Genomic DNA, 19,777 nt, shown 5'->3' with positions numbered 1-19,777 from the left:
TCGCGAATAACTCGTAAACTAAAAGAGATAAATAAGATCTGATCACAGCGTCTTAATCTACGGACTATTCTATAAGATAGGATAAAACGGAAATCTGAGAGATGAAATTTACAACCAGAAAATTATTCATTACGGAAAATTGGAAAATTCTCTATTAGACGGAAACTTAAAATAATTTCATTTAATGGCGCAAGAGGTCGAAAAACGCGACTGATAGTGCTAAAAATTGAAATTAATCAAATTTTGACGATTTATTTTAATTGCAAAGATCTCCGTTTTCCATATTATCATTAAGTAAAATATATACGGCCCCCCTAATTCGCGAGCTATTGGAACACGCAGGTCATAAGACATTTGACCGAATAATATAACTTAATAAAAACTTACCAACGCAGTGCTCATTGGATTGCTAGGGCACAACAAGTACTGCAATTAAAAGAAAACATAAGTTAAACTAAAAACATTGCATACAATATAGGTAATATTATATTCATACATTGGAGAAAACAAATAATCTGTGCTGAGTAGCGCAAGGTACTTACTCAAGTACGAGGGGACCTCCTAATGACGGAAAACATCATGGCAACAATATGCAATTGGGATGTAAACATCAATCGCAAACATATAAAAATTATGTATTTTAAAACATTGCAGATACATGTTACAACTAAATAGTCAATTGATGACCGAATACAATGTAAATTTAGAAAATAATAGTCCGATAAAACGAGACGAGTCGCGCGAAATACGTACGTCTAAATACGCCAGCGACCGGCACGAAACTGGCTGCAATCCATCGATAGCGCAAGCAACGATGCGACAGTTCCCTATAAGACAATGTGCCTGCAGCATGGACTCCGCAGGTAAAAGCAATATATACGCAAAGCGGCCCGCCGTTACCTGCAATCACAACTAAACTAAGACGTGACAACGTGCGGCGTAAGGGAATGGCAACGACGACCCACGGGCATTCGATAAGAAAGTGTAAGTTGTGTTCAAAACAAATTAATCAGTAATTATACTTCAGGAGTCACCCAAGGGTTTGCTTGCCTGCTCTTCAAACATCAGTCAAACATGATCAGGTTCGATACCGCCGCACAAAACACTGGAATCCCAAGTGGAAGCAACTCCGCCGTCAAAAGGTTATCAAAGTAGACCTTCCGGACTTCAATGAAAAATGGGACGATCTAACAGAGGAACAGACCCGATCCAAACTCAAAGAACAAGGCTTATTACCACCACGTCCATGGCTGGAAAGACCATTCTTTCTGAGTTCAACTGGTGGTGTATTTGAGGCATATGTGCCTCCTGAAGGTGATGGAAAAGTTTCGCCAATCAGTGTACAAGGTGCCAAACAGTCCATACAATTTCTTGAGAAAAAGACAAAAACTATGATGGCAATTAGAAAGATACGCACGTTTGATGAAGATTTTGACACGCCGGAATTCTGCAAGCAAGCTGAAGCAATATACATCAAGTCACATGAGTGTCTTGCAGAAAATGGTGACATTGATAATATTATTGACTATGTCACTGAGAGAGCATACCCTGAAGTTGTTCACAACTCAAAGGGAAAAACAATCAGATGGAAACACTTGAAGAATATTGAACTGCCTCGAGTGGTTCATGCTAGATGCACTGATATTGTCAGCAAAGAGAATGTCTTTGCTCAACTTACTGTTCGTTTCCACACACAGCAAATGCTGGCGATTTACGATCGATTCGGTCGGTTGATGCACGGTAGCGAGATTCTGGCAAAGGATGTTCTGGAATACGTGGTATTCGAGAAACACTTGGCAAACGAGTACGGCAAGTGGAGAGTTCACTATAAGATTATCCCGGATTGGATGCCACCGCGCGAACCATCAGAGACGACTTACAAGAAAATTGTAGCACCGGTTACTGAGACACCAGAGAAAGTCGAGGCTTTAGAAGATGGGGTTAAGAAAGAGAAGATCAAGGAAATCGCCGCGCCGGCGCAGTAAACTTATATTGTTTGTAGATAGTTTTGAATAATAGAATAATTTGAGAATATAAGAGTTTGTACAAGGATCACCGCTTTTGTTATATTGTTATTTAAGCAAAATAACACAATGTTTCGGATGTCGCTACTCTCTTTTGGTTTTTGGTAAGTAAATCTACTAACACATATATTAGTTATTAGCGTTAATTTTTATATAAAATAATAATTTATCTTGCTCTCATATAAAATACATTTTGGTAGTCGCCATTTTGTCACCGGAGGCAACTTCAATCTACTAGTCAAATCAAATAAAAATCTCACGTCATTACACAAAGCTACTAGTTGGTTGCTCCAAGTAGGAACATTCTTTTTGTGCACAACAATATTATCGCGCACCTTCAATTGGAGGGCTTTATTGGCACGATTTTCGGCTTAGGCGGGAGCGGCGGCGGCTCTACTCTAACAACATTACATGCACTAGGGACTCGCTCACTAGGAGTATGATCAGGTACAGGTATACATTTAAAAGGTGACGACAGACTCAATGCGCCATTGACGTTATTCTGATTCTCATAGTCTGAATGTAGCTCGAGCTTGAGATTCTTAGCGGTGACAGACACGTTATTCGTACGCTCTGGTTTCGCCGGTATGATTTGTGTCGCATGTCTGGCACCAACGAGGCGCTCGTTCTTAAGAAAGTCCGGCATAGTGTAATTGATCTTCGTGCCTCGTTGATCGTCCAGTCGGCCACGCTGTGCCCGATTAAGGCCTTCGTATAAATCCTCGCTCTCCGAGGTGTTCTGTAGCATGACACCTACTTTGAGCTTAGCGATGAGAGGTTTCTTAGCGAAAGGATTTTCATCAGCGACAATATCTTCAATACTGCTGTGTGTCGAGGCAGAATTCAGTTTCGACCTCCCTGAGAGTTTCTTCTTCCTATTACGTTCAGAGTCGCGCTTCATGAAACGCCCCACCATATTGGAGCTGTGTTCGGAACCCCAGTCTTCACTCTATAATAAATATTTGATTAATAAATTATATCAGTCAAAATATGTTCACTGAAAAACTTACTTTGACTGACTCAGTGTGAGCCTTTTTTACTTCAGACTTTTCCTGCAGGATATCTTCATACACTCGATTGGTGATTTCTTCCAAAGTAGAGGGCGTTTCAATTTTCGGCGCTTCCTTCAATTGCACAATTATTCTTTCATTGTCAAAGGAGGTGACCTGAAGGTGTATGTTGGCTGGTTCATTGTTGAACGAAACTGTGACTTGTTCCAAGATGTAGGAGTATTTTTCTAGGATGGGGCGCAGTACTTCGACTAACAGTTTAGTGCTTTTCGACTTGACAGCAATGACCTTCTTATTGGGCAAATTGAGTTTAAAGCAAACGCGTTGCTCAATGTCCACCTCACATCCAGCTAGTTTTAACGCCGATTCGCTTATATTTAAAGCCTGCAAATTGATAATCAAACATGATTCTTGGACGCCGGTTGTTTGAAGAATGATAAAGATTACCTTGGTTTCTTTATTTGTGTAAACAGCAAACGCAGAGTAGACAATGCCTCGCTTCTCGAGCAACCTGGTGACTAAATCCTCGATTGTCTCGTCCTGTTTGAGTTGCGTCATTGTGGACGCGCCATTGGTGAGCTTGATGCGACATAGCGGGTGTCTGCCGTTCGCAATTCGCTCATCGTTCACCTTACTTATATCCTGCAAGCAACATCATACGTCACATTCAATTCAATGCAATCGCATCGTTTATCACAAGTGATTATATAATAAAAAAACAGGGAATAAATAAATAAATATGTGATAAGGACAGGAAATATGAAATGTGTGCATTAGTGTTAATGTGTGTTTTATTATATTAAAGTCAAATGCTAATACTGCTGAAACGTTTCTCCAGTTTTTTTCTTTTCTCTTTTGAAATAGCTCTCAACAAAATTTCTTTTAAAGATTTAACTTCTCCTTGTTTCGTGGGTAAAGCATGATCATTGCTTGTTATTTCAGTTATGGTTGGAAGAGTGTTAGTTTTCAATCCATGATTATCATGTTCATTGTTAGTCGGTGTATATGTACTACGTGCACGCTGTTTTCTTACACTATTAGATGATATTCCAATGTCCAACGACGTCAGTGACGATTTACTGCTGCTGAAATTTTCGTTCACATCGTGTTGGAGTGGTTTGGGCTCATCACCGCACTCCTTCGACTTGGAACGATTTTTCCGATGCCAAGGAAGCAGTGATTTCCGGCGGCGATCTTCAGCGTTAGAGAGAGAACGCTTGGGTTTCGCCGAGGTGATTTGCAGATTCAAATTCGGATCCAGTTTGTAATCTTCACCCTTGCCGGCAAGGCACTGCTTGTACAAATCGGATTTGAGAAAACGCGTATAGCTGTCGAATTTCATTAGGTTGAAAATCTGTTTCTGCGCGGCGGCAAAAATAGTTGCGTTGACATTGTGCAGGTTTTGTTCGGCGCATTGGCGAGCTTTGGAGTCTATGTTGACCGCTTCGCCGGCGCCGAGTCGCAAGTGTTGGTGGAAGATGCGTTGCGCTTCGGCCACACGCTCCGGAGTGGAGGTGATTTTGCGGAAGCGTTCGCATGCTGTCCAGAAATAGATGTTTTCAGCGCTGAATTCTTTTTTTAGAAACTCCTACAATAACAAAACTTATTAGACACACTTTTCAGATTTTTTCTTGAAAAACCTACAGCAAATGTGTGTAATCCCGCAGGACATTTGAGTAATTCCTCGAAGGAAGTCGCCCACGCCGCTGGACCATCTCCGCACGCCTTGACTATGCAATTATCCTCGCACTGTGAACAAACAGAAACCCAATGTAAATAAACGCCAATGAAAACAAACACAAACCAGCCGGTCAACAAACAACAAAAACAAAAGAACCAAGATTTCACACAAAAAAGCAGCTAAAGTGTTAATTCTACATGGAAATCCCCTCACTACTACACATCCAACAAAATATTCACACAATATTTGCACGTTTGACGTTAATAAACAAAACACGTGCAGGTTTAGAGAAGGAGACAATGTGAGTCATGCTTTGTGTCCCCTTTTCTCACGTCACAATTCCTCGAATATCAAAGGTTGAATCGAATCATGCACGTCGTTCATATCATCGTCATCATCCGATTATGTTATATTTGCATAGTGCGATCAGTTGCGGTGTGCTGTGTTTCAAGTGTGAATTGTATACCTTCGAGTCGCCGTCCAATGCCGCCACCGACTTGGGTCGATTATTGCGTGCAAGACGCTGCGAACCAATGCGCCGGAATGAGTTGTTGAGCCGCCGAAACGGAGGCCGCAACGCCACCACCAGCCCCTGCCCAAGCTCTGCGCCTTCTCTGTACGCAGACACAGAAAAACAAAAACCACCATGAAGCAATAGGGAAAATTAAAATTGAATCAGGGTACAGTCAGGAAACAGCCAGTTAAAAGCAGTTAATTTTGTTTAGTTACACAAGCTTCACGTTTTACAATAAAATTGTCACTTTCAACCGTTTCCAAGAAGGCTTAGCTTCTTCTATTACCCCTAACGATCATTTAACGAGTATAATCTTTAGTAGAAATACCAATTTCTCCACTGGTTTTACTTACACGAGTGTCACAATTGTGTTTGCGCACATTTCGGATACCACGCAAACTAGCATACGGCCGCATAAAGCTGCGCTGTCGCGTCAAACCACCCCCGAAACAGTTCATAACACGCTCCGAACGTATAAAAACTCTACGCACAAGAAACTCACGTAAATACCACACCGCGTCTAGATTTGCCAGAAGCCTGAATCATACTGAACTACAAGTAAACCGCCGACGATTAAATGACATTGAGTTATGTAGTCGTAGTTATCCCTTTTCGAATAGCAAGGCGCGACTCATCCGCAGCGCCCGGCGCCGTGTCGACGTTGTGAATCACGAATGAAAAATGAATCAAATGATCTCTCGGCAACATTCACTCAACAACTTTGAACACACTATAATCGCCACGAATTCTCCGGCTTATCTTGCGAGTTCCGCACTCGTTCGGAAATGTGCGATAATCACTCTAGTCGCAATGAGATTACAACTTGTGCGACTGCGGTTTTACGATAATTTAAAAACAAAAAAACACTTTACAATGGGTTTTTAACGCGTACGCACGCAGAATGACTGGGCTGGACTAAATTTCGTTAGGTTTTTAGTGCGTCGAAGCGCTTATAAAATTGAATATCTAGTGAATTATTGCGAACGCTCGCAGAAATGTAAACTTTCTATCAAATTGTGCGCACAGCGCGCACGCTCGTGTGCAACTTGTGTAACATCAACATTAATATTATTGTAAACATTTCAACATCGTTTCGATACGCAGGATCGTACACAAAACTCACCGAAATATCATGGCTTTTTATTGATTCTTTTTTATATTTCAACACTTCTAAATCAAAATATGGCACTTTAAAATTCACAAAAAAAACTTTTTGATAAAAGTTCACTGTTTAATCAATAAATTAAAGCTTTTTGTACATCGCGACTGTGTCATGCACACTGGAAGACTAAACCACAACTGTTTGCAAACGCGGAACCGACAATAACTACAACCGCACACATCGTAAGCAACAAGCTTACTATGCTGCGTGTAATGGCATGTGTTTCACTCTCGGTTGGTCGTCGCGGTGCGCTGCACTTGTACGTTAAAAACCGCCTGCGAGTCACAACGGCAAGTGCATTAAATTCCCCGTTTAAGAAGGCTGAGACTGTCTCACAGCCGTTACAATGTTGAGCACGTGAAATAAAAGCTTCCCCTCGTTTAATTTATAAGTTAAGCGCATGCGCAGGTGACTTGTAGACTTATTAAGGGTGTCGCAACAGGTGAATTCATCAATACACTTGCTGTGCTGTTGGACACCTGTAGTAACGATTTTTTAACGGACAAATATTTCGCGGCTATTTTAAAACGTAAAAACAAGGAAATAAACTTGAAATCAGCAAAAATGCAGTGTTCTGCATGCTATTTCCCCACACAAAATGTTGAAAGGAAATGTTGATTAGTCTTAATTGATTTAATCAATTAGTGCACGCATGCACTCTCCTCCTGCACTCACTACAAGCAGATGTATCTCTGCTGGTATGTTTCATGTATGCCTCTCACGTTCATTAAACGTTCCGATCCGTTCGATTAGCGTACAATGAGACGAAATGATACGCAACGAGATCCCGCATTCAACCGGTGCTGACGTCCAAGCATCATTCTTATAATAATCTGCTAGAAATAGACACCGGAGTTATGCGGACGTGTACGCGAAGAAATACACAAAAGTAATCCCATTGTGTTGAGTGCACAGATGAACAGCCAGGATTGAATTAAAAGTCATTTCATCGACCAACACGCCGCTGAAATTGAGCAACAATGCGTTATATTTTTTTATGTCGGCAACCTCGCGCGCGTGCGATTCGTTTCGAATAATCGAATAAACACGTAGTCATGCGAAGTAAACGAAGTAAAGTGAAGTAAATACAGTGAGACAGATTGGGAACAATCATGTGTATTGCTGGGGATCATGCGTCAATAATTTTTCTATTTTTAACTTGTACGAAGAGAACGCTTTCAAGTTTTTACTGAATATAATCGTACTTGAAATTAGTAAAATTATTATTTATTATTATTTATGAGAAATTGAAGTGACTGTGCATTATTATTAGTTAAGAAAATACCTGTACATTTTTTAAAAAATTGCTACATATTACACTTTAATCTATATCGCTTACAAATATTTGTATTTGATTAAATTGATTGCGTGAGAAGCATGCAAAATATGCTTTGCGTCAGCAGTTACTTATCGCCACAGATATTCTTCGTCTAAATATTTAAATATTCCCAAAGTTTAAGTATCGAAATGCGCATCAGTTACTTGCTTGAATAAAATCAAAATGTAAATAATGATAAAATGTCAAAATAAAAGGGAGTAGATTTTACGCAGTAAAAAATGAAGTAAAATGTGAATGAGTTATGACGAATTGAACCCGGACGTGGTTTTTACCAACGATTATAAACAAATGATTTCGAAAAACCAGACATTGTTCGCCAAAAAAGTACGAATTGATTTGTTTTTCATGCCCAAATCCGAGCACAAAACAAATAAATGGATATGGCGACCGGAAACCGCATTTTACTCGTTGCAGAACGCTATGGAATTACAATTTGGAAGCAAGGAGCTAATAATAACATTTTAAGAATCACTCAATCACTGCAAGTTCATTGTTTTCAAAATTTGAAATAAGTTATTACACAGAAAAAAATTGGAAACTTCATTCGAATTTGGCGCCAAATTTGAAATTGATGGTCACGTCCATACATTTGGCAATACAATAATAAATGTAAATTAATGTAAAACAAATTTTGATGAAAGTTTCACATCATTCTTTGGGTATCATTCGAATGTAAATATAAATTAACACATTCACCGCGGTCATTAAGAAAGAATTCATAAATATTTCATCAAAGAATTATTCGAATTTAAATAAATGAATAAAGCATACGCTCGATTGTCCGAACATCAAGCATTACCACCTCAAACAGCACTTATTAGGGAATTGGGCGATTGTTTATGTAATAATTTATTTAGAAAACAAGAGTGGAATAAATTTGCAAGGTGAATAAATCACGGATTTTAAATAATTCGCTTTCGATTCGCAATACAATTTCATAATTTACTCATAAATAATTCAAACACAGCCAATTAAATCAAAAGCACTAAATTTTGGAAATAACGAAGATATTTATAGAATGACATACATCAAAACAATGGAAAATTGACGTCAATACCAACCAGCTAACAATTGTTTCATCTCATTTCCAGGCTGTCAGAGCAGCCGCGTTTATGAGCGAATAGAATACGTACTGTGAAACGAACCTAGTTTGCGAAAGAACACAAGCTTTCCGACATCTGACAGCTGCAGCCGCATTGTCGGTCCGCAGATAATGCCATTAACAGAAGTGCAGTAAGTATAAATAGCATTCCATGCAATTTACCGTGAAGTGAAGGAGGAGTGTTTCTGTGCATATTTCTATGCGCGCAAATATGCAAGATACCGTTGCATTCTAAACCAAGACGAATCTTATTTCGCAATTTTATTTTCATACTACCAATGATATAGCAAGCACAACACGTCAAATAATACATTAGTTTACTTGTACTAAAGCAAAACCAAAACAAATTACATTTTGCACAATTTGCTCGCACTTTCATTACGACCATTACATTCACTTTTGTCTTTGTAACTAGAGACTAGTCGCGAGACAATGAAATGCGTAATGACCCTGACAATTGAAACAAATTTAAGTCAATTAAAGCCAACAACTTAATCAAAACCCAAGAGTACGCGCTGTGAACTTCAACAAACCAATTCCTGCGGCTATCTTGTTGTCAGATGCCGCAATAAATTATACTTGACTAGAAGAAAAGAAAGAAATTCCATATTTTAACGAATAACTTTCGGTTGAGTCACAAGTTAATTCTTATTTTTATTAATGTTAATTGGTAATGAAGCCCACACAATACAATAATATGATCTTAATCATAATAATGGTGAATTAAAATTATTATATAATCAATTAATTAATCCATTGTTATTTGTCTTGTTCTACTTGATTAATTGCTTCAACTATCGAATATGCTAAGTTACGCCGGCGTAAACATTGTGCGATTGTGTGACATTTATCGAATTTATTACTATGGTCTAATAGTGTTCTAACCAGCGAGCATTATACAGCGACTCGGCCGAGTTTACAGCGTTAAATATATATCAATAAGAGATTTATTAATTGAGGCACTGTCGCATTAAGATAGCAATCATTACGAGCAATGCGGGTACTATATAGAAAAAAAAACTTCTCATGTATCCCTGGTGTGTCTCGCGAGATGTAGATTGTGCACGCAACGAGAATTATCGTTCGGTCGGCGGCGCGGTGCTGACGAAACAAAGAGTCAAGAGAACTCACGTGTGGAAAAGCGCGAATAAATCTCAATTCGTTGTGTAACAATGCATTATTTGCACATACTCGAAGTCATACTGGCACGTATTATAAATGCGCAAAAGTTTAAATGTCAGCTGGTGATAACATCTTAAAAATGTTCTGAAGTAATAAATATGTCATTTTAATTGCTAAAAGAGTCATTTTAAAGTGTGGAAACTTGGCATTTGCATTTGAAAAGAAAAAAATAATAATTCTTTTTTTTGAAGATATAATATAAAGGTTTTCATCCAAAAACAATAAATAAAGATGTATTAGGTACTCTTTGAAGAAAAATTGTTATTTGGCTACTGATAAAATATTCCATCTTTTTTCTAAATTTTTAATAATTCAAGATTCAAGAACTCACGTGTGGAGTGCATTATTTGTATACTCATACTTGCACGTATTATAAATGAACAAAAGTTTAAATGTCACCTGTGATAACATCTTTAAAATGTGCAAAAGTAATAAATATGCCATTTAAATTGCTAAAACAGTTATTTTTAAGTGTGTAAATTTAGTTTTTTCATATGAAAATCTTCTTTGAAGATATATATAATTTAAAATTTTCTCCTAAGAACACTAAAAGACTATTATTATTTTTGAAGAAAAACAGTTATTTGACTAAATATCCCAGTTTTGCTCTATATTTTTAATAATTAAAACATTAAAATTTGATGTAAGAACAAATTCCCATGAAATGATGTTGAAAACTTGCATGATTACAACCATCGCAACGGTCTAATTAATTTTAATTATAAAAATAACTTCACTTTGGATTTTCACCACCATTACCGCTAACCAAGCAGCAGCTTGAAACTGTGAAACCAAGAAGCAAAAACAAAAACATTCAATCATTGCACGCACACGTTGTGCAGTGTACACGACAACACACACACGCTGTGAATTTACTACATACCCCATTGCTTTACCATATACCTACATTACTACGCTCGTTAATTGCGTGTTAATTAAGCGCCGGCGAATAATTGCGCAAAATTTCCGCTCGCCTTGCCTTCGATTTCACGAAGCATCAATATTTACACATGATTACAAACAAATATAAAAATATTCCATTTAAAAAAATTGATTCATTTATCAATTTTCGTACGAAAATAAGTATTTTATCTAAGATAAAATATGCGAGATAAAATTTCAGTTGAAAAGATAATATTTTAAAATTAATAGAGCACAAAGTTAACTAGGTAACCTGATTAAGATTTAATAATGCTCTTCTCTGTATAGTGAAGAATTGAGATACAATTTTCTTAATCAAATTTAATTATATGAAATTATTATAATAATCCGGCGTTCTGCATAACAAAGTTATGAACATGAACAATGATTCTACTCGTCTTCGTTTGCGTTTGCTTTCGTGTGAAATCAGAAACAAAAGGCTGGTAATAACACGAAACCAATTTGGCGTCCTTCCTTTTAACTCATTTTTGTTCCATCATCTTCTGCCATCTGTTCATGTGTGCTCGATTTTCTAGCAATAACATCATTTTAGCGCACAATCGTCGTTCGCGTTCTCATTCTCAATGTTCGAATGTTGTTTTACATTTGTAGTTGTTGTACACATACACCACACTCTCGCATGAGAGTGTAATCTGTAGTAATCTATCTTCGTCGGCATTGCGTACTTTCAAAGATGAAGAAGATGTGGAGGAAGACATGCGTTTGTTGCTTATGTTTTCCTATACAATTTACATTTGCTTGAAATGTGAATGTAGCGAACATTTCACTCATCATGCGATTTTCCTGTGCGGTAGATGCAAAGCTTTCTGTGCTTCGCATGTTAATATTGAATCGTTATGCATAAATTCGTCGGTGAAAGTTGCATCTTTCCGCGTTAGAAATTAATTTTTATTACGAATTATTAAAATAGAACTTAAAACATCATACATTAATTATAAGTAGCTTTAACTGTTTGGGAGCGGTTCGTTATTATATTAAAGAGATTGTTTATAATATAAACCACGTTTGTTTAAATTCAAATTCTTTTTTTATCAATGAAAGAGCTATAATATCATGTGGCGTCATTGGTACGTGTTGAATTGAAATGTTTGGGGATTCTTTGTTATTTCCGAAGGTCACAATGCAGGTTTTTCCAATAAATTCGCACTTTTTTTCCAAATAACTTCAGAGTGATAAATCAATCAGGCAGTCAAATAATATACATAATATTTGGATATATTTTTTCTTTTATCAGCTGATAAACATTGTAACCTTTTGTTCATCAATGAATGTTTTTTTTTTCATGAAAATTCCTAAATAAACCAAATATTCAAAGCGCAAATTTCGGCATTCTTTGATTAAATAAACTGAATCATACAATACTTATATTGCAAATGTAAGTATAGTCATTAATTGATTACTTTTTTAACAAAAGTCAATTTTAATCAAAATACTTGAAATCAGTTGCCACCTATTAACTTAATTAAAAGTTAAATATACTAATTTTAAGCAAAAATTGTACCTACAAAGAAATGAGATATTTAAGTGTGTAAAAAACAAAATAAAGAAAAACAGATAAAAGTACAAATATTTAAAGTAATTAATGACTTACGGGCATATTTCCATGTTTTATCACTTCGAAAAATCCAAAAATTTCAACCACGCATATTTCCAAAAAGTACAACCACAATAATAAACGGAAAATGTATATTCTATTTTTTCACTATTTGTCTAACTCTGACTAAGCACACTTTCACATTAAATACTATCCAATACACTGAATCTTTCTTATCAATTATGTACAGAGCACGACAAGTAATGTCCAGTAAAAGCAACTAATGACGAATAACGATGATTCGTTATAGGTGACGACCGCACACGCAATAAATTAAAACAACGCGACGATTCCCTTCGTATTAAACCGGCGGTCGGAGGCGCACTAAGCTGAATCAGCTACACCCGCTTCAATATTCCAATTGAACGAATTAAACAACGCCAACGAGGTCGCGACGCACCAAAAACAAACATCGACGCTCCAGCATCGCAGCCTCGCTCTCGACAATCGAATCGAACATTTTTATTCGACGCACGAAACAGAGGCGATGTTTATTATAACAACTCAATCCGCGAATCCTTATTTAATTTAATTCCGTGAATTTATTGCACACAATGCCGCAAAGTTTTGATAGCGTTCGTTGAAATATCGCACATTGCACTTATTTATCACGTTCTGACTGACGTTAAGAGCGGATACGGTAAAGTTTAACGCGCGAATATTTTAGTTTAGTGATTAAACAAATCGTGTGTTAAGTCTGAGTCGTGAGGAAATCCCGTGCGGCGGCGCGGCGCCGAAGACCAAGTGCGTTCACGCCGACAGCTCATAACGCACTGGTTTGGTGCTTTGGTTGTTGTGTTGTTTTGATGTCTGTTATGTTAACGTCGATGCGAAGCGGCGTACAGCTAGGAGAAGAGAGTGTGGATCGCGCGATTCGCGGGAATGTGACTTCGGGTTTGCGAACCATACACGCAACAAAGCACGTGAACGACGCGAAACAATCCGCGATCCATGAGAGTTAAGAGAAGAGAATGTTGCGCGTACAGGCGAGAGGGGAGAGAAGAACAAGCTGGGAACCAGACCAGACATCTAAATTCTCCGCCAAATCATAGATAACACAACGACACAACGCAAGGCAAACGCTGCAAATGGTTGGAATTTAAGTCGAGGCAAAATCGTGATGAATTTACATTCCTTATATGTCATAATGCCAATCTAAGACTTAAAACTCGTTCTATTCGAAATTATTTAAGATAGTAATAATATTACGACTAAAAAAGTGAGTGTTTTAAAAGGCAAGAAATATTTAAAATTATGTGCGTTGGTACAGAATTTAGATAAATATGAAGGTTTAATTCATCATAGCATACTTTTCCTATATTAATGAATTAAATCATCATTTAATAAATTATTTTTTAAATCGTCGTAATACAATTTTATCCTAATTTGTGGCGGAGTAGACCCTAAACACCATCAAAATCTAAAACCTTTAAGTAGAGAGTAGAGAGGAACCTAGAGACCTGCGAGAACTCAGGCACGACTGAGCACTGTCCTCGCAGAACGCTCGCCTTTTGTACCTGCTGACTACCCGAAAAAAGTAGTGGGGGGTAGAGCAAAGGTATACCCAACGAGTAAGACCTCACTGCGCTCAACCGATTATTCCTGCGCAACTTCCCCCACTCCTAATATTTTCAGCACCACTTTGCGCAGGTCGCTGGCACTTATAAAAGGGTAATCCGCAGCAACCACAGTGCTAAGCACCCCTTCAAGTCAAACAGTCATGGTTCCAGCAGTCCAGTCGCTCTAGGACTCCTCTTGGGGCAGTCACATTATGGTTGGCCATAATGTTGTCTATTTTGTCAACAACTCGATATTTCCTACGAAAACTCTTCAAAAGAAAAAAAATGTAGGCTGGTACTTAAAAGTAGATACAGATACCAATCTACCAACGTAACTACAGACTTCAAAGTGCCGACAAGTCGTGAACGTTTACAAGTTAAATACACCTATGTGTATTTTAAATCTTCACAAATGATACAACATGCTGTTTCACTCTATCTTTCCATTTTCGTATCGAATATCTGCTTAAATATTACTTCTCACACTCGAGTCATATTCGTCGATCGTTATTTATGTGTTCACAGCCTAATATTAACAATGATTACACGCACATACGCCGCGCAACTAGCAAGATTCAAGCATTCAGGAATAAACCGCTAGAAATTATAGTATGTGGGTGGCATCATTCTGACCTCACATGTAAATTACGTACCAGAAACACTCGTAATTAGTAATTGCTGGTGTTGTTGTTTTGCATGCTTTGTTGTATATTTTTTATAATATTCATTTCTAATATTACTAAAATGTGTGTTGATGTAACGTAAGCGAAAAATCATGTTCATCTAAGCAAATAACTCCAATTCCACGAAAATTGGATGTTGACTGAGCAACAAAAACACCGCAAACATCAAATAATTAATTTTTGTGACATAAAAGAGCAGACAGTTTTTTCTGTAACAGTATTATTATGTTTTGTTGCAGAACACCGCCATTGTTGTTGATGTAAACATATCACCACATAACAATCATTGTTCCTATAGACACATGAATTGATTCAAACCGAAATTGAACCAATCCCCGCATAAAAAAATGTACAAAACAACATGAACGAGGTCACTTGTTCCATCACACTTCACACGTGATTATATCACATTGTTCGCCGCATCAGATAAATACATTTGTCATGTTAGTATGCATTGAATTCCCATTCTTTTTTTTCAATTCTACCACGTGCACTAACCACTATTCAAAACCCTACATAAAGCTGATTAGAAAAAAAGATAAAAATCTGACTTACCTCTTGTAAATCAAAATGTTCTGTCCTGACATCCGGCTCGCTCTGCGCCAGGGCTACCAATTTCCTTCCAAACAGCGTCAGATCCTTTAAACTTCCACCGAAATCTTCACTAATACTACGTCGGACCTTTCTCCTGTCACCCTCATGGGTTTTTCCATCATCTCTGTAAACTTTCGGCGATAATTTGTACTCATAATCAGAACTTGTATGTTTTCCTACGCTGCCTAAGTTATCGCAACTCCCAGCACCGATATGCCATAGTTTTTTCTTCTTCTTAGCGCTCTGTGGTTTCTTAAAAACGTCCACATCAAGACTCTTCGAGCTGTGTAATGATATATTATCGATTGATCCATGAAACACATCAAAGTTCACATCTACAGCACGCTCGGAATAAGGCTCATCCATCAATTCTTCTACAAGTTCTTCTGTTAATTTAATTTTATCTTTATCAGGACTCATTATGTCATTATTTTGCTTGCTTAAAAATGGTTGTACTTTTAAATTTGACGTAGATGGAGGTGTGGCAGTAGTAATAAATGTTTCTTCAGAACTTAACGAATTCTTAATCAAAAGATTTTCGTCCTTGATACACGCACGTATGTTATTTATGTGAGTCTTTGCTGGCATGGCACGCACATTGTTTAGATTCGAGCATGATGGCAGAGATGTAGCCGCAGTTTTACTGGGAGAATTAGGTGCGATGTTCTCTAGATTGTCAATATTAATATTTGACGCGATTATATTTACAGGACGACTTGAATTGTTCGGTTGCATGTTGAGATTGCTTGAATGAGCGACTGGGAATTCAACGAGGAGGATTCTGTCACTGACTGTACCACAATCATCGCGGAAACCTATTCCAGAGTCGGAATTACTCGATGCTGAAGGTTGCGGTGAATTCGCTACTGGATCGTCTTGGTTTACAACTGGGCTTTGTAAACGGTACATATTTTGTACTAAAGATACAATGTAGAGAGCATTTCGAGGAAATTCCAAACAATACCCTGAAAATATAAAAATATTAGTTATGTATACTTGGTTGTCATCTTGGAAATATTTACCAGTAATGACATCACGCGTGCAAACAATTCGAAATCCTTCCGCTTTTGTTGCATGCACCCCATGCTCAATGATTTTGGGATCCGTAACAAAAACATGACAACTATTCGAAATTTCCACCTCACTCTTCTCTTGATCCGTGTTGCACTTTCCTCGCTCATCCCATAAGTTAAGATATGAAGTTTCACACTTTTTTTGTACATTTTCCAAACTTCTATCACAAACCGCACTCGTAACAAGCCCGAAGTATCGAGATTCTTTATCGGCTGTTGTACTAATGTAAACTACCCTATTTGTTGGATATATGGCCAGGATATGATTGACTGCATTCTTGAGTGTTAAACAAGTCGGTAAAACAGTCATTAAAACAGCAGTTGGTTTACGTTTTTCTTGTCTTAACTTTTTAATGCAAGAATTCACTGTTTGAAGGCGTGAATTCGGTGGTAATTGTTTAGGCATTTCAATAGTGCCTAAATATCCAACAATAGCTTTATACTCTATAGGTCCACCTTCATCCTCCATTGGATTACAAACTTGTGCAGAAAAAGCACCATCTGGTACTTCTTCGAAGTCCTTCTTGCGTCGGCGATCCGATGTGTTGAGATTATTGTTGTGTGTGTTATGATTCGGATGTGATTGCGTTTTGTGCACCCTGGGTTTGTGTTTTCTCGTGGTTACTACCCGATTCATATTCAATTCTTCATCGGAACTGTCAGAGTAGTAATGTTCTGCACACGCTATGGTCATCCGGATGGGGCCCATTGCTTTACCGATGAGATTCACGACTGCATCATGTGCGATTTTCGATACGGAAATACCGTTGACGCTGATGAGACAGTCTCCGGCGCGTAGACCTGCTACGTCCGCCGGGGAGTGCGCCACAATGCAGGAAAGAATGCAGGGTTGCTGGCCGGAGATGGTGAAACCGAAGCCGTTGGGGCCGCGTGCGACTTCAACAGTGCGAAGGCCGTAGTTGGGCCGTTTCTTACGGCGGCGATTTGGATGCATGGCGAACGATGCGCTTTTGTTTACACCCGCGGCTGATAAACGAACCGCACGAGATAATGCGAATACAAAACAAAACACGCACGCGAAATAAACGAACGGAACGAAACAAAACAGACCGTGCTAACTGCGCGTCGACGTCACCAGTGATTTCAATTTTCGGTTGGTTTTATGTTCTGTCTTTGTTTTGTACATTGGTTTGTTGCGTACAACGTAGGTGACGTATGAGTAGGATTGACCCACCCGACGCACGCTTGGAATGCGGACCGTTTAAATTCAACTGTAAACTTTCAAAGTATGCAACCCGCTAAACACTAATACAGATTTTCTCGTTTCTTGTTATTTTACCATTGAAATTAATCCGTTTATTCGGTTTACAATGGGCAAATATCTTTATTATCGTAACAATAAATGTTATAATAATAAATATAATTAATAGCAATATTTGTAATCTATGTAGCTAAGCTATCATTTCTGTTCAATGGTTTAACAAGTGATTTGTTTGGTATTTTTTCGTTTCTAGAATCAATTTTCACTTTTCACATTTCTGCATTCTACAGATAAACTTGTAATTGGTCAATATTCATTTAAATTTCACTTGTTTTTTATAAATCATGTTTAGTGCTTCATGAATTTAGTTTTCCTCTTCATTCAATATTTTAAGTTTAAAACTTCGTGCATAAAAAGAACAATTTCGCGGAAATCAATTGCTTCGATTGTTTGGAGTTTTGTTTTCTTGAATTCGTACGGAGTATTGCTTCTGTGGCATTTCATAATCTCATTAAAGTGTCCTTTTTGTAATCATTTCACATGTAATACACCTAACATTTGTGATTACAAAGTTAATAGCTGAGAATAACAGCTGTTTCACTTTCTGCAAGTGCACATTATCATGTAACACATAAGTGTATCCTAAAGTTAGTTTTTAAATATATTCATAAAATTTCCTCCGCTTAATATTCTTCAAACTAATCCAAACGCAAATTAAACATAACTAAACTAAACCGAACTAAAATGAGCAAATGTATCAGGGGCCGGGCGTAAATAAACGTCACAAATCTACAGAACCTAACAACTAACACCCTGATTCCCTGATTGGCATGATTGACTCAATAAGCCAAAACAAATAAACTTAATACAACAGATACAAAAATATTTTCGCTTCATACAAAGACTTGAAATTAACTTTTCTCACCATGTGTTTGGCTAATACTAAAAATCTACAAAAGAAATTCTATAGACCTAACGATAATCGATCGTTTGAAGGAATCGATTCCACTTGAACATGGCTTACAATGTTGGATTACAATAAAAATATCTCCACATATGCGCACAATTGCATGATATAAACGTGCATGCCATTTAAATACAATTAAATACACATACAAGTTGTTTTTGTTTTCTTCACAATCATATAAATATTATGTACTTCTTGCAAAAGTACTGTTTCTTATGCAATAAGTGCTTTTTTTTCTACATTTACCAAACAGAATATACTATATCATTATATTTTATAGAATAGATATATAATAATATGCATTTTATATGTTTAATATTATATTACAATATGTATTATATATTTTTCTTTCTTTGCTTTTTTGTTTTTCATATTTGTTTATAGCAATATTTGAAATTTCGAGCTTTCAGCTCGAATAATATACTTTGAATATATTTGTTTTTCGATTTTTAAACATTCAATAAATTCTTTTAGATTTTTTGATCATTTTTCTTAAAGTTAAACAAAAACGCCATTTTGAAAAACACAACTCATCGCAACATACAGATTAAAATATATTTACTTCATAAAAATGCCGTCTTCATGCTGTTTGTTTAATTTTTAGTTTATACCAAGAGCCAAAGTTATGTTTATTGTCGATTTCTATGTTCGCCATCTTGTTTTCTGTTTGCTTTAAAGTTCTCTCTTGCTAGTAATGATTTATCTCATCAGATTCGTGTTCTAAAAAGTAAAAATTTACATTTTGGTGTATGCAATATGTAAGTATCTCGTAAGTTAATGTGAGGTATTCACGTTGTTGTTTGTTTCTGCAACGCATGTGCACTCCGCTTGCATAAATTTCTATCTTCGCCGGCTCGCTATTTATAAACTATTTTCATCATCCTTTCTCCACGATATTAATCACAGGCAATTGCGACGCGAGGTCGCGTTTAATATTATTCGTTATTTTATGTGTTTTTGTTTTTTGATTCCGTCTCCACATTGAGATAGACGCATTCCGCTTCCGTCGCATCATCTAAAAATCACCCTAACAATGCTGTGTTCGCATTCTTTTTACATTTGTTTGTTACCTACTCGGCGCCATCTTGAACGCCGCATCTAGATTGTTATAGTAACAACTGTAACATTT

General features: G+C 37.1%; 2 protein-coding genes across 6 annotated transcripts; one reads left to right on the top strand and one right to left on the bottom strand.

Annotated features, from left to right (window-relative positions):
• The first annotated feature begins 837 nt into the window (after positions 1–837).
• Positions 838–2,297, top strand: LOC135799822 (large ribosomal subunit protein mL45-like). Its single transcript, XM_065313034.1, has 2 exons — positions 838–863; positions 1,028–2,297. Exons 1-2 carry the CDS (start codon positions 838–840, stop codon positions 1,983–1,985), a joined length of 984 nt encoding a protein of 327 aa, XP_065169106.1. The 3' UTR covers positions 1,986–2,297.
• On the bottom strand, positions 2,041–16,794 carry LOC135798536 (regulator of G-protein signaling loco-like). 5 transcript variants are annotated; one of them, XM_065311394.1, is made up of 7 exons: positions 16,409–16,794; positions 15,348–16,351; positions 4,679–4,783; positions 4,068–4,622; positions 3,482–3,676; positions 3,035–3,418; positions 2,041–2,973 (listed from the first exon to the last, which is right to left on the bottom strand). In XM_065311394.1, exons 1-7 carry the CDS (start codon positions 16,767–16,769, stop codon positions 2,362–2,364), a joined length of 3,216 nt encoding a protein of 1,071 aa, XP_065167466.1. In that variant the 5' UTR covers positions 16,770–16,794; the 3' UTR covers positions 2,041–2,361. The 5 variants fall into 5 exon arrangements, with proteins under 5 accessions (XP_065167466.1, XP_065167468.1, XP_065167469.1 ...); XM_065311396.1 differs by lacking the exon at positions 16,409–16,794 and adding an exon at positions 5,182–5,329 and having other exon boundaries at positions 15,348–15,522; XM_065311397.1 differs by lacking the exons at positions 15,348–16,351; positions 16,409–16,794 and adding exons at positions 5,182–5,329; positions 12,548–13,435.
• Positions 16,795–19,777: the final 2,983 nt, after the last annotated feature.

The sequence above is a fragment of the Atheta coriaria genome, unplaced genomic scaffold (assembly GCF_025399875.1).
Source record: "Atheta coriaria isolate IRGN ID8LTWV9N9 unplaced genomic scaffold, Caltech_Dcor_3.1 hic_scaffold_9_pilon, whole genome shotgun sequence".
Lineage (NCBI taxonomy): Eukaryota > Metazoa > Arthropoda > Insecta > Coleoptera > Staphylinidae > Dalotia > Dalotia coriaria.
Note: the sequence above shows the minus strand (reverse complement) of the source record. Positions and strands in the feature narration are given on the sequence as shown.